The sequence below is a fragment of the Carassius auratus genome, chromosome 24 (assembly GCF_003368295.1).
Source record: "Carassius auratus strain Wakin chromosome 24, ASM336829v1, whole genome shotgun sequence".
Lineage (NCBI taxonomy): Eukaryota > Metazoa > Chordata > Actinopteri > Cypriniformes > Cyprinidae > Carassius > Carassius auratus.
This window is the reverse complement of record NC_039266.1, coordinates 16,127,676-16,148,947: the sequence shown is the minus strand read 5'-3', so window position 1 is coordinate 16,148,947 and position 21,272 is coordinate 16,127,676. Positions and strand designations below refer to the sequence as shown.

Here is a 21,272-nt window from a genome sequence, read left to right as displayed (position 1 = left end):
CTCTATCAAGTGACCTTCGGTTCGTGTTGAGCATGAGTGTAGTGAGCAGCAGATCATCTGGGGAATCCGCCCCTGGGCTCTTCATTAAAAAGTTTCTCAGGCAGAGAATACAGCAGCTGTGTCTCAGTGGTCCAACATCTGGGGTCTGTTGGGGAGGGAGGGGGGCAATGATGGGTTGTGAGAAGAGAAAATATAAATAATTAGAGTCATTAAGCAATTAGCACAACAGTATGCAAGGAGAAAAGGGTAAATGAGATTTCTAGATGTACAAATGAGGCAGGGAGGCTGTTTCTGGATGTCAGTACCTGCCATGCTAACATCCAGTTAATAAACTCTTAGTGGTTGGTAGTGTGTCGGTGGTCTGCTGAGACCTTCTAAATGACTATTGACAACAGAGATGGAGCAATGTCAATGGAAAATTTTAATAACTTTAATTCTGGGTGAAATAAAAAAAATTACAAAAAGTTCCTGACACAGTTTGGGCTCTTGAGAAACCTTGTTGGATTGCATCATCTAAAATTCACATCATCTTCAAATATGTAAATCAGAAAGAGAGCTCATTCTCATAATAACTCAATAACTTATACACAACGTTGCATCTCTGAAGACATTATTATCCTGATATGCGTGAGGAGTCATCAACATATTTATTTGTTCAGCCTTCATACCAAATATGAATGTAAACTAGCTTCCCGCTAGCAAACGATACCCATGACTCTCCTTTTTCTGCTAGAGTTGCTTTTGCTGAACTCTCATGGCACAGTCGGTCGTTTCTCATTTAATGAACCTCTGCACCTATTGCCATGATGTATTATTATTATTATTATTTATGATTGTTTTCCTATGATATTCATTCACATCTTTGCATAATTCAGTGAATCCTCATGACGCTTGCATGGAAATGTGACCTAACCCCAGGGCCTCCAACTTATCTCAGATTTTGCATGATTTCATCCCGAAAAAAGCAGAGAAACTCACCCAGCTGCTAGACTTAGTTGAAATCGATATGACCGGACTGCAGTTCCTGGCTCTCCATCTCTCCTGCACTAAATATTTATGCAGTCCAGAGAGTGAAGCGGTGGCCAGGGACCATGGATGTCCTGTCTATATATAGGCCTAGATATTCTCCATGCAGTTCGGTCAAGTTCTCACGGTGGAGCGCTAACATGCAAAAGTATTAAAAAGTGATAAAAACAGGTATACCTGTGCAAACCATTCTACGGCTCAATATTTCACTAGATTCCTCCCGATAACAATTTCAGTTGCCATAAGAGGGCAATGGCTCTAGGGAAATGGACCCTGTATAAGTGAAATGGTGTCTACTTTCCTAAAACAGCCCCGGGGCAGAGAGAGAGAAATATGGAGAGCGAGGGAAAGGTTAGAACGCATACCAAATAGACAAGCTAACACCTCATTATGCCAGCTGTAACTGAAGAAATGACATAAACAGGTCTCTATTCTGTTCGTTGGCAATTTACAAAATGCCTTTTTCTCATTTTTTCAAGTTGTCAATGCCTTGGTTGCATGCCTTGGCCTTTATAGAGTATTTTAAGCAGTTTATAAAGTCATCTTTATTTTATAACAGAACATCTACACTGACAATCATGGGCTGTCTGCTAGCTGTTTGAGCAAGTGTTTGGTCAGCTGCTGCACAGTGCTGAACAATTAGCGGGTGTAATGTCTCTCAGGATCATGATTTAAATGCAAAAACCCACAATTTAGGTTAACCAGGTGCTTAAATCATTAAAATGCTTTGCCGTGAGTATTTAAATTAAGTAATTATTTGTTTTCTAAATGACATATGCACCATCTGGTGTATGTATGCACTTTTTTTCTTGGAATATTTATACACTACTCTCACTATTTATGGTAGGAAATGGAATAGAGAAGTGCAAATGTATGCAAATTGGGATGCACCTATTGTCATTCTTTTCAGTGCAAACACAGCAGTGTAGCTGCTGTTTTAATATAATAATTTAATATGCATATGAGGTTTGAGGTTAGTCAAAAATGTCTTTAAATAAATTCATACTTTTAGTCAGCAAGGATGCATTAACCACAAAGGATGCATTAAACACTTTTGTAATGTTAGAAAAGATCTGTTTTAAATGAATGCTGTTCTTTGGGAAAGGAAAGTATTTCGTTTTTCTACAAACAGCAGTTGCAAAGCAAAATATTAATATTAAATGTTTTCAACATTAATAATATATAGAAATCTCAGGAATAATTACATATAAAAATATTTTGATCAAATACATCAAGTCTGAGGAAGCATAAGAGACATCTTTCAAAAACGTTATTATTATTTATTTATTATTTTTAAGTCATACTGACCTCAGACTTTTGAATGGTAGTTTATACTGAACTGGTTCAGTATGGATAGCATCAGTTTGGTTCCCTGACCTACATTAAGGTCTAGATGGTGTGCCTCCTTATTTAGCTGTTTGAAATCTCAAATTATTATATCTGGTGAAGACTAACTCTCTGACATACTTTTATGTCTGAGGGTTATTTCTACCTAGCTTCTTAACGTCTCAAGATGTAGTTAGAGAAAAATGCTGCAGTTTTAGGTAATGTTTATAAGACTCCCAAGTATCTATGGAAATATATTTCATTGGATTCCATTAGTAAGGAGAAAAAAAAGACTCCTACACAGAACCCAACAAATTGCTGAATAGCTCTATTGATCACTTTATTCCTGGTCTATTATACATATGTTCATGTATGAGGTTCAGCATGGGAGCTCTTTTTCTGCAAGGGAGCCACAAATCCCATTAAAGGAAGGAAATGAGAGAGAGATGAAGGTGGTGGGAATGATCATAAAAAGCCGAGGTCTATTGGGACGCATGGCCTCCCTGTGTTCATTAGCACAGGCCATAGAGTTAGAATGAATTACCTGTCCTGCATGATTCATTACATTTGCCCTTTACTTATCGCTCATCTCATTTTATTTTACTCGGGCCAGATATGTCACAAACCATGTCCCTTGGCTATCACCTGTTGTTTAATGGTGTAAATGGTATTGGTCCCAAAACATATTAGAGCTTGATTACAAAGACTAAACCATGGTTGCTTTGTGCACCTGCTGCTGTGAGCTCTGGGGCCTGATATATAGTTATCTGTAATCAGAATCTAGAGTCATACACTATATTCAGATTGCTGTTGTCAGGCCACTGGAGTGGGGCTTATATTCTGGTCAAGCTTTTAAAGGTATAGTTAACCTGAAAATTAAAATTCCCATGTCATTCCAAAACTTTTTTTTTTTAATTCAAGTTTTACAGTTATAGTGGCCATGGCTACCACAAAGACAGAGTGAAAGTGGACAATGCATTTACATTTATGCATTTAGCAGACGCTTTTATCCAAAGCGACTTACAGTGCATTCAGACTAAAAATTTTTACCTAACATGTGTTCCCTGGCAATCGAACCCACAACCTTTCCCACTGCTAACACAATGCTCTACCACTGATTTTTTAAATGTGCACAAGCCAGCATTTTACAAAGAGCATTTTTTTACATTTTGCAAAGAAAAAAAAATATATATATATATATGGTTATATATAAAAACAACTGAAAAGCAGTTGGCCGTGAAAAACGTGTTCTGTGTGAACAGCCCCTTGCTATTCAAAAATGTTCAGTTACAACTATTGTGTCATATTGATTTAATACATTAAATACGTTAATATTGAGGAACTTCCATTTTAGCCACAATATTGCAGGTCATTTTGTCTGTTTTTACAATGCCATTGGAAATAGCGGCAGCAAAGCGTTGGTGTTTTGTCTTGTTTTTATAAATAATAAAATGATGCTGTCACATAGAAAGTCACTTGTTAATTCCTAAATGAATTCGCTTTTTTGAACAAATCGGTTGAGTGAATGATTCAGTGACTCGCTGAAATGGCTGATCATGAATGAGTCAGCCTTTTTGAACAAATCTTTTGACTGATTTAATCGACTTGCTCATAAAAACAGACACTTGTCGCCACCTACTGGTGTATTGACATAACATGCAGAAAGAGTCCCCCACTAATCACCTTGAAAAGACCTGGTGGTTTTGGACTTTAATGTTGTTCGCATTTTTCAGAGGAAATAGGGATGTGGAGCAACATGCTGTTTAGTAAATAGTGACAGAATTTCATTTTCAGATGAAGCTATCCCTTTAAATTAAACTTTAAAACCACTGAGTTGTTTGACTCGTAATCTCAGGCTTCTGGTCTTGTGTCCAGTGCTAATTGGCAGCTGGGAAAAATGTGTTTATTCTGGGCTTCTACTTTATTTATATTTCATCACTGACACATCAGCCCTGGCAGTGTCTGCCACATATGCAGTCAGACATGGCAGACGTTGCCCGAAGGGAGCAGCTGGGAGCCCGTCCGCCTGGACGCCCTGTTTCTGGCATAAATAAGGGTTTATATTATCATCAATCCACATTGTATCTGTAAATCCACAGATGTGTTTGAAGAGATTTCCTTTCAAAAACTAATTGAGCTGCTATCTTTGTTTCAGTACAGAGGCTGTCAGACAAATTGGGTTTACTAAAAGTGTTTTCTTCCCAGCACTGACTGTCATGTCTTTTTACAGCAGAAAGTCACAGTTGATAAAACGTTTTTTTTTTTAGCATTCAGGCAAACAGAAGATTTGCTTATACCTTCAGTATCCTAAATCCACTGTCCCCTAGATGGCATAGATAGATCACAGCATCTGCTAAAAGCTTGACAGCCTCATTTTTTTGTCATCGCTTCTTTATCCATTCATCACAATCAGCCGACTGCCCTTGCTGTAGGGATGGTCATGAAGATGGAGATAAGGGAGGATCTCGTTCATCCATTCTGAGCAGCGTTATCCTCTCATTCTTATATATATTTTCAAAGGTAAATCCCTGCAGTGCTGTTTGGTTGCTATTCACACAGCAGGCCATGGCTCCACGATAGACCTGTCAGGTCCCGCAACGCCAGCAACTTCATCTGATAAATAGCCAGATGTAGGACTGCACAAGTAATCGAAAACATAATCAATATTATGATTGCAGTAGCTGCGATTAACTAATTGTTAGAAGTGCGGATTAAAGCATTCTGTCATCGCAGTGGTCATTGTAACTAATCTAGGGTTGTGCTTCATTCAAAATTGAATTAAGAATGCATTTTAAGTTCCTGAATTTGAATTTTATTCGTTCTAAAGTAGTAAACAGAATTTAGAATTTCAATTTGAATGTAAAAAAAGTATCATTGAAATCAACTGAATTGTATATAACTATTTTTTTTAACTAGAGAAGCTGTTTTTCATGACCAATTTCATATAGATTTTGTACTGTTAGCAGTAACAACACTGATTATATACAGTAATTCTGTGTATTTAAGATACATAAAATGTTAGCTATTGAAAAATGTGATTTCCAAAATACTATATCATTTTGATCACAAAATTATTAAGATGTGCTGTAAATATTCAACAATTCTTGTTTTTGTCATAATAAGAACTGCAGAACTTCACCTGCTCTATGGTATAATAATACTTGTATTTACCCTGCAGTTTATTTCCACTAGGAGATCATCTGATCATGATGAATCAGCTAACAGTATTGCACACAGATGTTCACGTTATCAAGGGAGGTTGCCCAATGAAAGATACTTCGCATTTGTTGTGTTATGTCACGCTCTCAGACGCTTCACTTTAAGTCTGCGATTTCGAAGCGGCTTCAGGCATCAAACCCATCTGTTGTCTGTTGCCAAAATATTTAATTTGAAAGTTTACTTTGTAACTGAATAGTATCACAAAATAAAATCAGCAATAAGAACCGTTTAAGCGCTTCCTTCCCTTGGCACACACTACTGAAGAAACTAATTGAAGTGACGGGACTCCTGGGATATGAGTGAAACTGTGCTCCTGAAGGCATCTCAATCTCAATCTCTTGAGTTTTAGCTGTAAGAAAGTGCAGTTTCACAGCCGTTTACCTCAGGCAAAGATCATCACAGTGCACTGATGCATTCCAGGGCCTTGGAGACAGTCAGCAAGCTTCTTGCATTCTCCAGAAAAACAGATAAGGGAAAGTAAACTCTCATGGGTGTTCAAAGGAGAACAGAGGTAGAATGACACATGGGCTGAGTGTGTGTCAAAGGTCAAGAAACATGGCATCAAGTGAAGAGAGTGTGCACCTAATTTCACCAGTTTTGCCAAGTTCGTGTTTTTATTCTGCTGAATTGGGCTACTTTTATACTGATGCTGTGGGTTGTTTTTTAGTACACAGGTAGAAACAAAACCTCTCTTCCCCCCCCTGGATCATGATTTCAACCTAGGTAGAACCCCCTGGAAAGAGTAATGCAATCTTAAAGCGATTTTGATTGCCAATTTCCCCCAGAACACGTTTGGGGGAGTTTTGAGTACCAAGTGGGCTTTTTTGTTTTGAATTTCACTCACGTTTCTTGAAATCCAAACAAATATCAATCAAATGTTTAATTCTCTCTGGACTCTAGAATGAATGTTCTCTAGTGTTAACCAGAAATCTAATTATAGAATAAAATCAATGTTTATTTTGTGAAATAAAAAAATATATATAAGCTATATACTGTATGTGTGTGTGTGTGTGTGTGTGTGTGTGTGTACTTGTGTTAGTACTTTGTGTATTATACATTGTTATTTATGTGACCCTGAACCACAAAACTAGTCATAAGGCAACATTTTATGAAACTGAGATTTAGACATCATCTGAAAGTTTAATAACTAAGCTTTCCATTGATATATGGTTTGTATTTAGCTGAGATACAACTATTTGAAAATCTGGAATCTGAGGGTGCAAAAAAATCGCCTTTAAAATTGTTCAAATGGAGTCCTTAGAAATGCATATTACTAATCAAAAATCAAGTTTCGATATATTTATGGTTGGAAATTTACCAAATATATTCACGAACATGAACTTTACTTAATATCCTAATGATTTTTGGCAAAAAAAAGAACAAATTTGATAATTTTTACCCAAATAATATTGTTGGGAATTGCTAAAAATATACCCCTGCTACTCATGACCAGGGTCACATATTCTCTCTCTCTCACTCTCTCTCTCATATATATTATATATTATTATATATATTATATAAGTATATATATATATATATATATATATTATATATATATATATATATATATTATATATATATATACATACCACATCAGTGGAATGAAGTTTGAAGTTATAAATAATTATATTTTAGATAGAAATAATATTAAGAATATTTTTATAGTTCAATCAAGCTATATTTGAAGATAATGTGAAAATATTATTAAATGTATTTAGTTGCTAAACCTCTACGCTATGTGAAAAAAAAAGAAGAAAAAAGGTCTACAAATTGATTACAAATTATTTAATCAGAAACCCTTTGAAAGTTAAATACAAATTATTATTAAATGATACATGTGGTAAAATCTCCTCTGCCTTGACTGGCTTAGATAAATGACAGTGTATCTGGAGAAGCTAATAAGATAAACACCAGAATAGTTCAAGGCTGACAGCAAAATAAAAGCCATCCATCAAGTGAAGGCTGCATGGACGACTTGCTGTGGCATCAGAGGAGTGCCATGGACTGTCTGTACCTGTCCCATCTGTACACAGCCCAGTGTTACCCATGCTAAACAAAACACTACCTTCATGCTATAGTTAAGTTACTTGAGGTATGCCTGGTTGCACAAGTAATTCTATTGTCTATCGATTTATACTGTATAGATTTTACAGGTGTAGGCGTTGTGGTTGCAGTCTGACAGCAAAGTAAAAGTGTATTTGTAAGATGTTAGTGGGGTATCATAAAAAAAAATCTAATAATTTTCCAGCATGTCAATCAGACTATCCCCAGTTACTCTCCGTTATGATGATTGATGTGCTTTGAGGCCAAAGGAAGATCTGCCCATTGCCTCTCATACCAGCAATAAAATCCTAGCAGTGTATGGCCACATCTATCACAGCGTGTTCATCTGCTGTGTTTGTAAGTCTTGCACTCAAGACACCTCTCACCTAATGAACTGTAATAAAGATCCCCTAAATACAGAGGAACAGCCCAGAGAATTATAGCGTATTCATTTTCTTCGGCTTTCCAGGGTTTGAATGATGTTTCTTCCGAATGATTTTCATAAAACTAATGACTTGAAATATCTGTCATGCTTCCATAAATCTTCATTAAAAGCCAGCACAGTTGCCATCCTTGTAGTCATATGTTAGGATGGCCAGACATCTTTGTTTTCTGGAGACAGTTCCTATTTTTTGTGGCTGATCTTCAGGTGGAGGTGCCCTTTCTCTGAAGATGTCCCTATTTTTATAGTGTCAAAAGAGAAATAATACATATTATTTAAATAATAAAATACATCATAGCATTAATTATGTCATATTTTAATAATGTGGTTATTTAAGTTTTTTTTTTTTGGTATTATTCATTACAAAAAGTAAGCTATAACAGGAAAAAAATATTGAGGCTAAGCTGTCTATCAAGCTGCTAGCACAAAGTCAAGACAGAACATATTATATAAGGGATGTCAATAAAGGCCTCAGTTATAATCAAAGTCATATGTTTTTTTAATTCCAAATTTCAATTATATAATAAGCACAGAAGTAGTGATATGCCTGGTTTTTATTTCAGAAATGTGTTCATCTTATCATGTGGTTAAGCCTCTCAGATGTATAAAGTTCAGAGGTAATTGTTAGCAGACTTTCATGAAGCTAATCATAAGCCGTATGGAAGGTGAACTTACTGAACAGGTTATTTAATCAAACATTAAGTTCACTGGCACACAATGAAATTTCCCCTTATTTTCATTATTCCATCCCCATTTGTGATTAAGGGGCTTGGCTAGTGTTTATCCAGCAGCGCGTTTCTCTTTGAGCTAACTAGCAGCTTAGCTGAGCCGTCTTCAATTAGAGAAAGTTAGACTTTGACAGGCTTTGGGAACTTTTCCTCAAACTTCAGCCTGACGACTTTCTACCTCCAATGATATCCATTCAAAAATATGCTTTCAACCCGTTTATTTTTGAACACGGGACGTCATGAAAACTTATTTTCAGCTGTAACTGTATATTTTTCTTTCCCGAACGAAGCTGTCATAATCGCAACAAACCCCTCACCGCATTATTCCCCTATTACCTGTATAATCCAATTCCAGAGGGATCCTATTAGGCTGCAAACAAGCAGTCACGAAATGACTCTAACTGCGCATATTGGAAACCACTGCAGTGCTAAGATAAGCCTATTTGGTTTGCCTTATACCATTCAAGCTGTTCACAGGGCTTTTCCTCCTCATATCTTCTGAACCTTGGGGTTGAAACTCAGATTGCTCATTTGTATCCCTGGTAACCAGTGCACACTTGTTTTGACACTGATTAGTGTAAGTGTGCCCTGAATGATGGCTTTACCTGCAGATGCTTGTTGCTTGTGTTTGCAGGAGCTGTCTGGTTCAGTAGAATGAATCTCCTTTAGGTCTCTGAACTAAATATAGTACTTTCTTCTAAAATTGAGGTTAATTACTTGCTGTGTTAGTTAACTTACATTTAGCGCTCCAGTTTTCTCTCCCAAGTTTGATAAAAACAAAACTTTTGTAGCATAAACGGCTCTAAAATGCTCCTCTAAATCTACATTGCTAGTATTTAAATATGCTTTTATAATCATTATGGTTTAAATGTCGACGGTTGATGTATTTAAAATTTGGTTTTCCGAAAAAGTGTGGAAATTTAATGCAATACAGTGATGATTAAGAAATGTACAAATTAATGTTCCTCAAGAATAAATGAATGAATCATATTTGATACATTTTTTATGTGATTTTTCTTTTTAAGTTGCTTTAGTCCAGTAAGTGTTCATCTTGCAATATAAAATGTATTCTTATATTTACTCATAAGCAAAGATTTTACAACATAAAGACTTACTAAAAGGCCTTTTACTTCCTTAAAAAATCTAAATATATATTAACTATTAATGAGATGACATAAAAAATGTAGTAGATTGTGTTTCAACAATCATATTCATAATTTAGGGGCCTTTATAGGATTAATAAACCCTCTGTATATGTATGACTAACCCATTATAAGCAATCATTAATACAATTTTCTTGCTCTTACAACACCCAATGTGTTCATTCTACTGATATCTGCTTAAAAACACAGTAGTAGATTGATGTTGTTGATTCGAAGCTGAAATAGGAGGATGATTATTCATAGTCATGGCATTTCCGCGAAACAATGTTTAAACAAAATATGTTGGCATTTTATTATCAGTACGAGTAATACAAATAGTCCAGAGAAGTGTCAGGTAGCGCACAGGGAGCTGTGTGAGATGAACACTGACCTTTTACAGCAGAACAGAGATGGGAAGAGCAGAGAATGGAGAACTCCTTCATATCTAATGTTTTCATGTTTTAATGAAGCATCTAATTAACTCAGAGAATCCTTATAAGGACCTGGAAAATTGTGTCAGAGTAATAGGTATATAACGACATTATGCATTATTATACTAAAATTGCCATGTCTGTTGTGCTCTGTTGTGCTAATCTTATCAAAACACGAGGTAGCCTTGACAGTGCTTCAAACAACAGAATTGCATTTAATTCTAGTTATAATAAATACAATTCCAAGCCATTCAATCTGTTATTGTTACAGAGAACTGTTTCGTGAATAATGTGGGAATATAGGGGAGAGCGGGGCACAATGTAACACATTTTGACTTTCTCAGTTTGGCCTCGGTTTGTGTGCGAACAGATCGGCTGGTATAAGATTTGATCTGTGAATGCGCCGAACATCAGGACCAATGGAGGTGCATGACAAGATGTTTGCTCCGATTCTTGGGAGGAGGAAATCGGGGCTAAATCAGGCTGAAACTGCTGTAGTGTGAGCCAGGCTTAAGGCAAAACTTTAATATTAAAATAGAGTAAAAGTACTGTGAAATATGATTACAATTTAAAACAACCAATTTACATTTTAATATATTTTAAAATGTAGTGTATTCCTGTGATGACAAAACTGACTAAATAAAATAAAATAAAGCATGCTTTCTAAGTAAAATGATTTTTTGATGAATAGAATGTCAAACAAATAAAAAATAAAGCATGCTTTCTGAATTAAACCCATATATCCATAATTTATTTGTATTCATATCTATCTTAACTTTTCAGTAGGCCTTTGAACACCTGAGGCACAGATTATATCAGCCACAAGGTGGCGCCAAATGATTTTGATATAGTAGTTCCTCCTGTTCTCATGCTCAGTGTTGCCAACTTAGCGACTTTGTCGCTAGATTTAGCGACTTTTCAGACCCCCATAGCGACTTTTTTCCAAAAAAGCGACTAGCGACAAATCTAGCGACTTTTTTTGACAGACCTTATTTAGTCTCTGAGACTCTCCGGTACTGCCGCACGAGCTCTCTCTCTCTCTCTATCAGTCCCAGCGTGCGTACACGCCTCACTCTCTCTGCATCTGCATGTTCAAGGAGCAGAGAGGAGCAGCACTTTCAGTTGAAAAAATATATTCTGTTGCTTCTAACTCTATTTTACATACAAGTATAGCCGAAATCACAGTACAATCATTATCTTAATCTTATGTGTATGTGATTTCATTAGACAATGTCGTGAATAGAATTTTAGTGCAGAGATTAACATCTTTGAGAGCTGGTTATGTAGTCTTAATAGACGCGTTTCAGTCATTATAATATTAATTCCGTTGTCTGACAACAGAAACATTCAAATATAATAATAAAAAACTTTTATTGAGAATTTTGGCTGCCTTAAAATGCAGTACATGAGCACAGAAAGGGCAAGATAATATGACGCACTTACGTCATGAATATGCTAATTAGCATATGACATCATCTAGCGACATTTAGCTACTTTTTAGGCAGGGCTTGACCGCAGTGGGTTTACGCTACTTTCCATTGAAAGAAGTTGGCAACACTGCTCATGCTAGCAGCTCTTTGTATAAGTAAATGGATCACAGACAAAATGGGTTGTTAGTAGGATACTAGGCAGTAATTTGTTCCTCTACCTTTCTTAAATAAGCATATACCCCTAACAATATTCAGAAAGCTTCTAAAGTAATCAGATAATAGCTGTTCACACCAAGTGTGGATTAAACTGACTAGCAGGTAGCAGGAATGAACCAACAACAATAAATATACAAAACTCTCACACGGTCTTATCTCAGTGTGATAGTATGTCCGGTTGTTTAATACGAACAGCTGCTTTGCATGTCCACTCAGATATTTTTAGTAGTGACAAGCACAGAAAAAAACTTGCACACAAGGTCTCAAAAGGACAACAGCTCAGGCTATCACTCCACACAAAAGACTGTACTGACACACTGTTGATGACCAGGTAGGACAAAACATGCTTGTTTAATCATACATTATTCCTTTACTTTTCTAAAAGTTTTTTTGTTTTTGTCTTTTCGCAACAGATTGATCACATGGCTCTCACAATGAAGCCTGCATGGATAGTTGTGCTCTGTGTGCTAATGGCAGCCAGACCGAGTGTCTCTCAGGAGGAGGACACAGAGCTGGCTGAGCAAGACCAGAGGGAACCTTGTGCCCGCTGGATGAGGGGTGTTCCTGGCACTCCAGGGTTCAATGGCATTCCCGGGCGGGACGGACGTGATGGGCGTGAGGGAGAAAAGGGAGATAATGGAGATCCAGGTGACTTATTTACAGACTGTTAATAGTATTAAAGAGATGGTTCAGCCAAAAATGAAAATTCTGTCTCTTTTCTTGAAAAAATTCTCGCCCTCATGTCCAAACCCGTAAGACATTTGTACATCATCAGAAAACAAATCCAAGAGCTTTCTGACCCTGCATAGAAAGGTAGTAAGGACATTGTTAAAATAGTCCATGTGACATCAGTGGTTTAACCATAATGTTATGAAACTTAATAAAAAATGTATTTTTGTTTTCTTTGCACACATAAAAGTATACTCGTAGCGTCGTAAAATTACAGTTGAACCACTGATGTAACATGGACTATTTTAATGATGTCCTTACTAACTGTCTGGGCCTTGAACATGTCAGTTGCATGGCTGTCTATGCAGGGACAGAAAACTCTTGGATTTCATCAAAAATATCTTAATTTGTGTTCTGAAGATGAATGAAGCTCTTACAGGTTTGGAAAAGCATGAGAGTGAGTAATTAATGACAGAATAATTTTTTTTGGCTAAAACTATCCTTTCAAGTGCTGACAAAAAGTATTTGTACACATAAACCACAATTTAATGTTAATATCTAAATTAACACTAACTGGATTAAGTACAACTACTCCAAAATCACAGTATGAAACATTTTTTAAAAATCAGGTAAAACCTGAGGTTAAAGTGGCTGTCAAATACGTAAGTGTAAATACCCTCAGAGGGTAGTTGAAAAATGGACATCAGATCTATCATAAAATATTTAATCTCTGGGTTTTTGCAGCTGCCTATGATCATAAAACATGCAGATTAATTTGACCTGCAAATACCATAATTATGCATTCCACAACACACTGGATTGTTGGCACATTTGCAAGCATCTTCATGACCCGAAAAAGTCAGAAATATTCAAGTAAAACATCATTGGTATTTCCGATAACTAAAAAAACACTAAATTATGTCACCCCCAGCCTAAACTGGAGTCGAAATCTTCAAAAAAAAAAACTTACTTTAGTGAAAATACCTTTATGGATTATTCTCAGTTAACAATATAAAAGGTTTGACTCTGCAAAAAAATAATCTATTCAGTTATCTTTATCAAGGCCCCAAAGGACCGACTGGAAAGCCAGGTGAAGCAGGGGACGAGGGACCTGCAGGAAAAAGAGGATTTCCTGGAAACCCCGGTCTGAAAGGACAAAGTGGAGAGGTTTCCTTTCCCTACCATTCTGCTTTTAGCATGGGACTCACAGGTAAAACCAGCCCAGCCAGTGGAGCTCCCATCCGCTTCACTAAAACCTTCTACAATGAGCAGCACCACTACAACAACATTTCCGGAAAGTTTCGCTGTGCCATCCCTGGGATCTATTACTTTACATATCATCTTACCATCAATGGGAAGGAGACCAAGGTAGCTATGTTTAAAAACGGCCGGACTGTGGCCTTTACACTTGACCAGTTCCACAGTGGGAATCTGGATCAGGCCTCTGGAGGGGTGATTTTAAATCTGTCTGCTGGAGATGAGGTTTGGCTACAGTTGTATGATGACATATTTGATGCAGGGATTTATGCAGATATCAACAACGACTCCACCTTCACTGGCTTCCTTTTGACTCCTAAAATCTTAAGCAACCCAACTGACAACCGCAGACGCTGACGCTGTCTATGTGGATGTATTTGTATCCACTTAATCTCATGGAATAATCAGTCAGCTTAATGCAACCATGAAGAGATTATTTGCTGTGTGTGTCTGTGTTTGATACGGTCATAAGACCTGTCATTTTTAGATTTATAGGCCAGATATGTTCATAGGGAGTCTGGCTGCCCACCCGCTAAACATGTCACATCTAGCCAACTGGCTTCCTCACAGTACAACAGCTGGTGTGCAGTTTAGCATACTTCATCCTCGCTGATATTTTAATCAATGTTCAAGGTCAGAAACCACCATGCGTACTGAGTGAGTTATGACCTTATAGTTATATTTTATTTCGATTTGTGATTATGACATTTGTATGTCATAGATTTTAATAAACCAAAATAGCTTGACAGCTGTTGAGTATTTATATTTATTACAATGTTTATTAAAAGTATTCTCAGGCTAATGAAGGTATCTGTGTCACAGCTTGGACTGTGCTCTAGATTTAAAAAAAAAAAAAAAAAACTTTTTAATTGTGGAGTTTTAACATTTCTCTAAACTCCCAAGACAGCTAACAAAAAAAATCCAGCAAATGATGCAACATAAATATGGATTTTTATGCTAATTTGGTACAGATTATTGTATTATCACTGACTGTTTGTGTGCAAGTAGAAGAGTTAGATAATTAATCAGTTTCTAGTATTACATTGCTCTGTGAATGAAAATACAGTAGGATGGCAAAATAATTCACTTGCCTATGATAGTCCAATAAAATGAGCAACAACAAGTTCTACCAGCGTTTATATATATATATATATATATATATATATATATATATATATATATAAAATGTAATTTGATTGTAATTAATAGAAAAACTGTTTGTTAAATTAGCTAGTTTGTCACAGTAGTAATGGTGCATTTGCAAATAAAAAGAACTCAAGATGTGTAAAGCTTTTATTTGAAACTTTTTAAAGAAAAACATCTTACAAATATGCAAACAAATCACATAGCATCAATTTGGCCATTTAAAAAAAGAATACAAATAAGCAAGGGTCCTAGAAATTAATTAAACATTAACTTGAAGGGAAATTAGGGGGTGGATTTACAAAGAAAAGCCAAATTGGGTGAGGTTACAGTATATTCAATATAGTACACTTTTCACCTTTTACATACTTTGTTTTGTGTAATTTTCCCTCCACAAAGATACAAAGAGCTCTTTCAAGTGCTCTTCTAGTAGAAGAGAGATACTTCTCCTAGAGATACAATATGATTACATGGGCTTAAAGAATCAGCAAGAAATCATAAGAATCTAATTATCTTTTTCCTATACAAGTGCTGTCAAACTCCAGAACTAGGAAATTTCAGCAGCTCTCAAAAATATTGAGTGAACCAAGTGAAATCCTGTGAAAATGCATGTGCACCTTTTCTACAAGTGTGCATTGCAAAATGTATCTACAAAAATGTGTCCTGTCCTGATCTACTATTCTTGGCATACATTGTCACAGGTATTTATTTCTTTCTGTAGTCTCCGTTGTAGGCACGGTGGTCATCCTGACCAGGATACCGACCACCGTATCCTCTCAGGATATCCTGAAAGCTAGTCGCTCCTGGTTCCTGGGCGCCGTATCCGGCATATGGATCCTCTTGTCCACTCATGTAGTGCTCATATTGCTGCTGGTCATAGCCTGGGGCCTCAGGGTAGGACTCTTCTCTATGCTGAGGGATCTCCTCACGGTGGGATTCCTCCTGGGCTGGCTCCTCTTGAGGTGATGGACTGGCAGGTTCGGCCACCTCAGATCTGTAGCGGCGCAAGCGGCAGTTTCTATCGTACTCTGGGTCGCAGTCAGGATCAGGTTCGACCACTCCATTCCTGGTTCCATCGGCATTCAGGTGGGGCTCGTAGGCTTCACTTGGGTTGGATGGCTGTCTGTGCACAGCAGGACGGTGCTCGTTTTGGGAACCCAGTGGGAAGCACTCTTGATCATACCCGATGAAACAGTCATATCCCTCCTTGGTCTTCCCTCGGGGTCCCAAAGGATGTTGAGGTTCCTCTGGTTGGTACCTTGGAGGTTGGAGATGTGTAGGCTGGTGTCTTCGCAGGTCATCCCCAGCAGATGCATCTCGGTGCATGGCATAGGGGTCACGACGAGGGCTCGGAGGTGCCCGCATGGCACCGGCTTCAGATGCGGGATCGTCCTTCAGATTTTCAGGAGCCAGGCTGCCAAACCTTGTGGCTGTCAGAGGGTTGCAGTTATCTTCGTAGAGAGGGTTGCAGGGTCTCTCCAAGCCAGAAGAAGGGGCTTCATGGTTTTGCGAGGATGCCAGAGCAGCAGCATAAGCACAGTATGGGTCAACTCGAGGGTCACAATGGGGATAACGCAGGTACAGACCAGATGGTGCCTTCTGGACCAAATGGGGGACGCAGTGAGGATCGGTCTTAGGGTCACAGCCGAGATGGGCGTAGGATGGGGCTAGGGCAGCAGCAGGCTTGTATCCGTAAGCAGCACGGAGGTGGTACTGAAGACACTCGACATCCTCGGCATCACAGATGCGCAACAGCTCGGTCCTCTGCTCTGCTGACAGGAAGGGTTGCACCAGCGGAGAGTAGTAGTACTGACCAGAACGTGGATCCTTCACCACAGGTGTGTGAATGTAGGCTGGGGCTTTGACTGGGGCAGGGGCAGGTGCAGGGCCTTTGACAGCGGCTGGGGCCGGAGACATGTATGGGTAATAAGAGTACCCCTTTGAGTGCAAGCAGTATGGGTCTCTGTAAGGGTCACAAGACTTGACTGGGGCAGGCACTGGTGCCTCAGCTTTGGGTTTGGGTCTGTTGGTGTACGAGGCCACACAGTTTGGGTCATCAGACTCGGCACAAGATTTGTAGATGTCGCTAAGGTGCTGCAGGTACAGCTTGTAGGAACGACCTGACTCAGCCCGATTCTTGTTCTGCAAGTATGAAAGATAGACGCGATCCAGCTCTGCAACCTGTAAGGTGAACATGAATAATTTTGATTCACTATCTGGATTATATAACCAACACAAATAATCCTTATGATGGTAACTGATTCCCTGGTATTGAATTTCTGGACCAATGTGGTACTGATATATTGTGCATCCTTAAAGTGATAGTTCACCCAAAAAAGATTTTTTGAAGCTAAGAGAAAACTTTTTGTGTGCAAAGACAAAAAATAAAAAAAACTTTATTGAATAATGTCTTCAACGCATGTCCACGAGAGTACCACGACGCATTCGGTTGAACCACTGATGTCACATGGACTGTTTTAACAGTGTCCTTAGCACCTTTCTGGTAGTTATGTTGCTGTCTATGCAGGGTCAGAAAGCTCTCGGATTTCAACAAAAATATCTTGAATGGTGTTCTAAAGATGAACAAAGGTCTTGTGGGTTTGGACGACACGAGTGTGAGTACTTAATGACAGAATTTACATTTTTTTAGGTGAACTATCCCTTTAAGAAAATTCTTATTAGCCCTGCAGGTGTGCTTTGTTGTCCTGTTTAGTTTATAATATGCTGTACTCACTCCCTCTTGGTTTCCATTGTCAGTGAAGTATTTGTACCAGCTCCAGAAGTCAGAGTGCTGCTTGTACCAACTGATGTTTCTCCTGTTGCGGATTAGTTTCTTTGGAACTGCTTCAATGCCAGCCTTTTCATCACTTCCATCTGGCAGAAACATTATGTCACGTCACTGTGCATATTTAACATTCATATCTTATGGTAGATATACATCAGATAAAAAATTGGGACTCCATAAAAAGCAGACAGAACAGGAGAACAAGCCATACTTACCATCTCCTTTTAAATGCTGGGTCACAGGGCCGGCCAACAGAAACTCTGTTTGAGAAGAAGAGTAGAGGGGAAAAAATTAGGGGGTTCGAATCTCAACCAGATGTTGCATTTTTCAAAGACCGAGTCGAAAATGCTTACAGACAGTAAAGACCCAATGAGCTGAGGGCAGCAGGATGCGGTTTTACAAGTTTTGGGGGGAAGGGAAGGTGGTAATATACAGGGTATTGTAGGAAATTAATCTTCAAACAGCACACATCAGCACTTTGATGCCTGGCAGCAGGGGGCCGCAGTAACCAAGCTCATCTACAAGCAAAAGCTATAAAATCTACAAAGGAAAGGTGCCTATAAACTTAGAGGTGAACCTAATTATTCCACAGCCAAAAAAAAAAAAAAGGTATGAACTGACACTTTTTCTGTGTTATCTCTCTAAAGGTGATGTTTATTTCTGCTGAAACGGGGGATGAGTGGTTCATGGATGTCTTTACTGTGAGGTGACTGAACAGAAGATCTCCGTGTCTATGAGGAAGGAAAAGGAAATGCTGCTCTTTCAAAGTATCAGCAGGTTTATTTTTTATGAGCTTGTAAACTGCTGCCACATCTGGAAACCTGGTGCATTTGAGTTTTGCTGACAACCGTTAATCATTTTATCAGTTGCAGCGCAAAAAACAAAGACCTGGCACTCAGAAACTTAATACCCCCTCGCTTGATACAGGGCTTTTGGGGAAATTTCACTCGGAAGATATAAAGTCATTGAGTCGAGCAGCTTCTAAATGATCTGGAGTTTTATCATAGAACTACTAAAAATAAAGATTCCTACTTAAAAACCTCCAACTGTGAGGAAAACCAAAGAACAATTTTTAACATAAAAAAAAAAGTATAATTTCAAAAGTCTCACCTGGTAATAATAATGTTGCAAGCAGCAACACATGGAAGATGGAAGATCCTCTCAAATGAGCCATCTTAACCTTTCTGACTCCTTTGGATAAACAAAATCATTTATAGGCTTAGCATTTAAAGCATGTATTTTCATATTCATATTTTAACATGATGAACCTCTCAAGATGATAATATTAGTAGCAAATGAGAATTGTTATAAGAGAGAATGTCATATTGCTCCGTTATATCTGATTATCTAAAATTAGCAATATTTGAACTAATATTTGAAAATTTTAAGAAAAATTGATCAAATAAGAAAGAACTGCAAATAGTAAAAGAAACTTCACTCTGTACGTTTGATTACCTGCAAACTATTGGGTTTTATACGTTCTACAAATGTATATAAAGAAACATGTCATTTACATGTTGAACATAATTTTATGCTCTTTATGCTGTATTAAATTAATCTTTGTCAATGTCAGTGTTTTGCTTGTGCAGCTTTTAACTTTTTCCAGACAAAAAGTTTAAAATATTTTCTTTAATATAGAACAATGAAAAAATTATCTAACTATCGTTTAACTTAAAAAAAAGTTCAAATGTTTAAGAACTGTTAACATTTGGTGCCCATCTGCATATTGGTAAAAATATTTGTAAGGGTTTTTGAAATGTAGAAATGTGCATGTTTTCTAATCATTCATTTAATAAGAAGTAAAAAGGGTTTGAGCTGTGTCTTACCTGTCTAAGGATGATGATGTGAACCCGCTGAGGAGAGAGGCCTTGAAGTTCAGCTCTACAGCTGACCGACTGGAAGATAAAGGTGAGCCAAACCCCTTGTGTACTACAGTCTCAACACACCCCGTACACCGACTGAGCAAACGTTGAGAACCTGGCCACAATTTAAACCCAACCTTCATAATTAAAAACAAAAGGTGCATCCCATAGGACCAAGTACAAGCTGCTTCCAGTCCTATGATTGGCCTTCTTTGTCATAGCGAGTCAACCAATCAGGTGTTGCAATTATAGACACAGAAACAGGAGGAGAGAAAAGAACATCAACTGTTTTGTGTTTAAGAAAAAATGCTGAAGGACAAAAATCAGGACATAAAAATTACAATTTTTGCAGTTGTTTTAGAACAAATACATAAAATAATATCACCTATAATGATTCAGTATAGGCTATTTTGTGGATTTCTATATCTAAACTAGTTGCCTTCAAAATGTAGATGAGTTTGTTTCTTCAATAGATTTAAAGATTTAAAATGATTGAGCATTGCATCACTTGCTCACCAGTGAATCTTCTGCAGTGAATGGGTGCCAGAATGAGTCCAAACAGCTGATAAAACCATTACAATAATACACAAGTAATGTCAGTAATGCACAAGCTGCATAACTGTAATAAACAAATTTATCAAGACATTTTAACTTCAAACCATTGCTTCCTGCTAAAATCCTCCATCCATAATATTGCTTCCTCCAGTGAAAAATAATTTTGTCTGAATCAGGAGAGAAATATCCATAGATCAAGCACCATTTACAGACCAAAACAGCCCTAAACAAGTACATCAGTGGATTTTAATGTGAGGGAAACAACAGATTAACTTTTTCACTGGAGGGAGTGTTAATATAACACACTTTCAAATTGAAATGTTTTAATTATGAGTTTGTTTCTTGGAAATGTGTAGCTTATCATTTCACATACATCAGTTGATGGACTGGAGTCATGCCAATTGATTTTGGATTGTGATGTTTTTATCAGCTGTTTGAACTCTTATTCTGACGGCACCCATTCAGCAGCAGAGGATCCACTGGTGAAGCAAGTGATGAAACACTAAAATACTTCAAATCTGATCCAAAATGAGGAACAAACTCATAAATTTTGGATGACCTAAGAGTGAGTACGTTCTTGGAAGAACAGTTTATATAATGTATATTGTGTCAAAGTAAATGCATTGAACTGTAGCAAACAGGACAAAACCCTTATGGGGAATTATATCATATGCACATCTGCCAAGCACCAGCACAATCCATCATCCAACAATTAACTGCAGAATGGCATTTCAAGTAATCATTCATAATTAAAACCCTATTTGTGATGCAGTAATACAGATTAGGAATTAATGTATGCTTTTTTAAATTATCTGACATGAATGATAACAGATTGTGATGACTGTTCAGATTTATCTTGGAGAAAAAATAATATTTTTATGTTAATGTCAGAGTGTAAAACATCTGTGCTTTATGTTAAAAGCGGATCGCACATGTAATTATGCACCCTTACAGGTGTTCAGGAATGTGCAAAAACCTACAATCAGGGCTAGAAACAG

The 21,272-nt window shown here is 37.4% G+C and overlaps 2 protein-coding genes across 2 annotated transcripts; one reads left to right on the top strand and one right to left on the bottom strand.

The window, feature by feature from the left end:
• Window positions 1–11,942: 11,942 nt before the first annotated feature.
• Window positions 11,943–14,675, top strand: adipoqa (adiponectin, C1Q and collagen domain containing, a). Its single transcript, XM_026201291.1, has 3 exons — window positions 11,943–12,334; window positions 12,417–12,651; window positions 13,736–14,675. Exons 2-3 carry the CDS (start codon window positions 12,426–12,428, stop codon window positions 14,284–14,286), a joined length of 777 nt encoding a protein of 258 aa, XP_026057076.1. The 5' UTR covers window positions 11,943–12,334; window positions 12,417–12,425; the 3' UTR covers window positions 14,287–14,675.
• A 309-nt stretch (window positions 14,676–14,984) lies between these two features.
• On the bottom strand, window positions 14,985–21,243 carry and1 (actinodin1). The gene is made up of 5 exons (XM_026201290.1): window positions 19,684–21,243; window positions 18,968–19,048; window positions 18,073–18,117; window positions 17,807–17,946; window positions 14,985–17,253 (listed from the first exon to the last, which is right to left on the bottom strand). Exons 2-5 carry the CDS (start codon window positions 19,029–19,031, stop codon window positions 15,778–15,780), a joined length of 1,725 nt encoding a protein of 574 aa, XP_026057075.1. The 5' UTR covers window positions 19,032–19,048; window positions 19,684–21,243; the 3' UTR covers window positions 14,985–15,777.
• Window positions 21,244–21,272: the final 29 nt, after the last annotated feature.

Excerpts from the sequence above, each read along its gene's own strand:
- and1 (XM_026201290.1), bottom strand. The coding sequence starts at position 19,031 with ATGGCTCATTTGAGAGGATCTTCCATCTTCCATGTGTTGCTGCTTGCA. Across the intron at positions 17,947-18,072 it reads CCAGCATTTAAAAGGAGATG|ATGGAAGTGATGAAAAGGCT; the intron begins GTAAGTATGGCT and ends TGTTTCTGCCAG. Across the intron at positions 17,254-17,806 it reads ACAATGGAAACCAAGAGGGA|GTTGCAGAGCTGGATCGCGT; the intron begins GTGAGTACAGCA and ends TTCACCTTACAG.
- adipoqa (XM_026201291.1), top strand. The coding sequence starts at position 12,426 with ATGGCTCTCACAATGAAGCCTGCATGGATAGTTGTGCTCTGTGTGCTA. Across the intron at positions 12,652-13,735 it reads GGGAGATAATGGAGATCCAG|GCCCCAAAGGACCGACTGGA; the intron begins GTGACTTATTTA and ends ATCTTTATCAAG.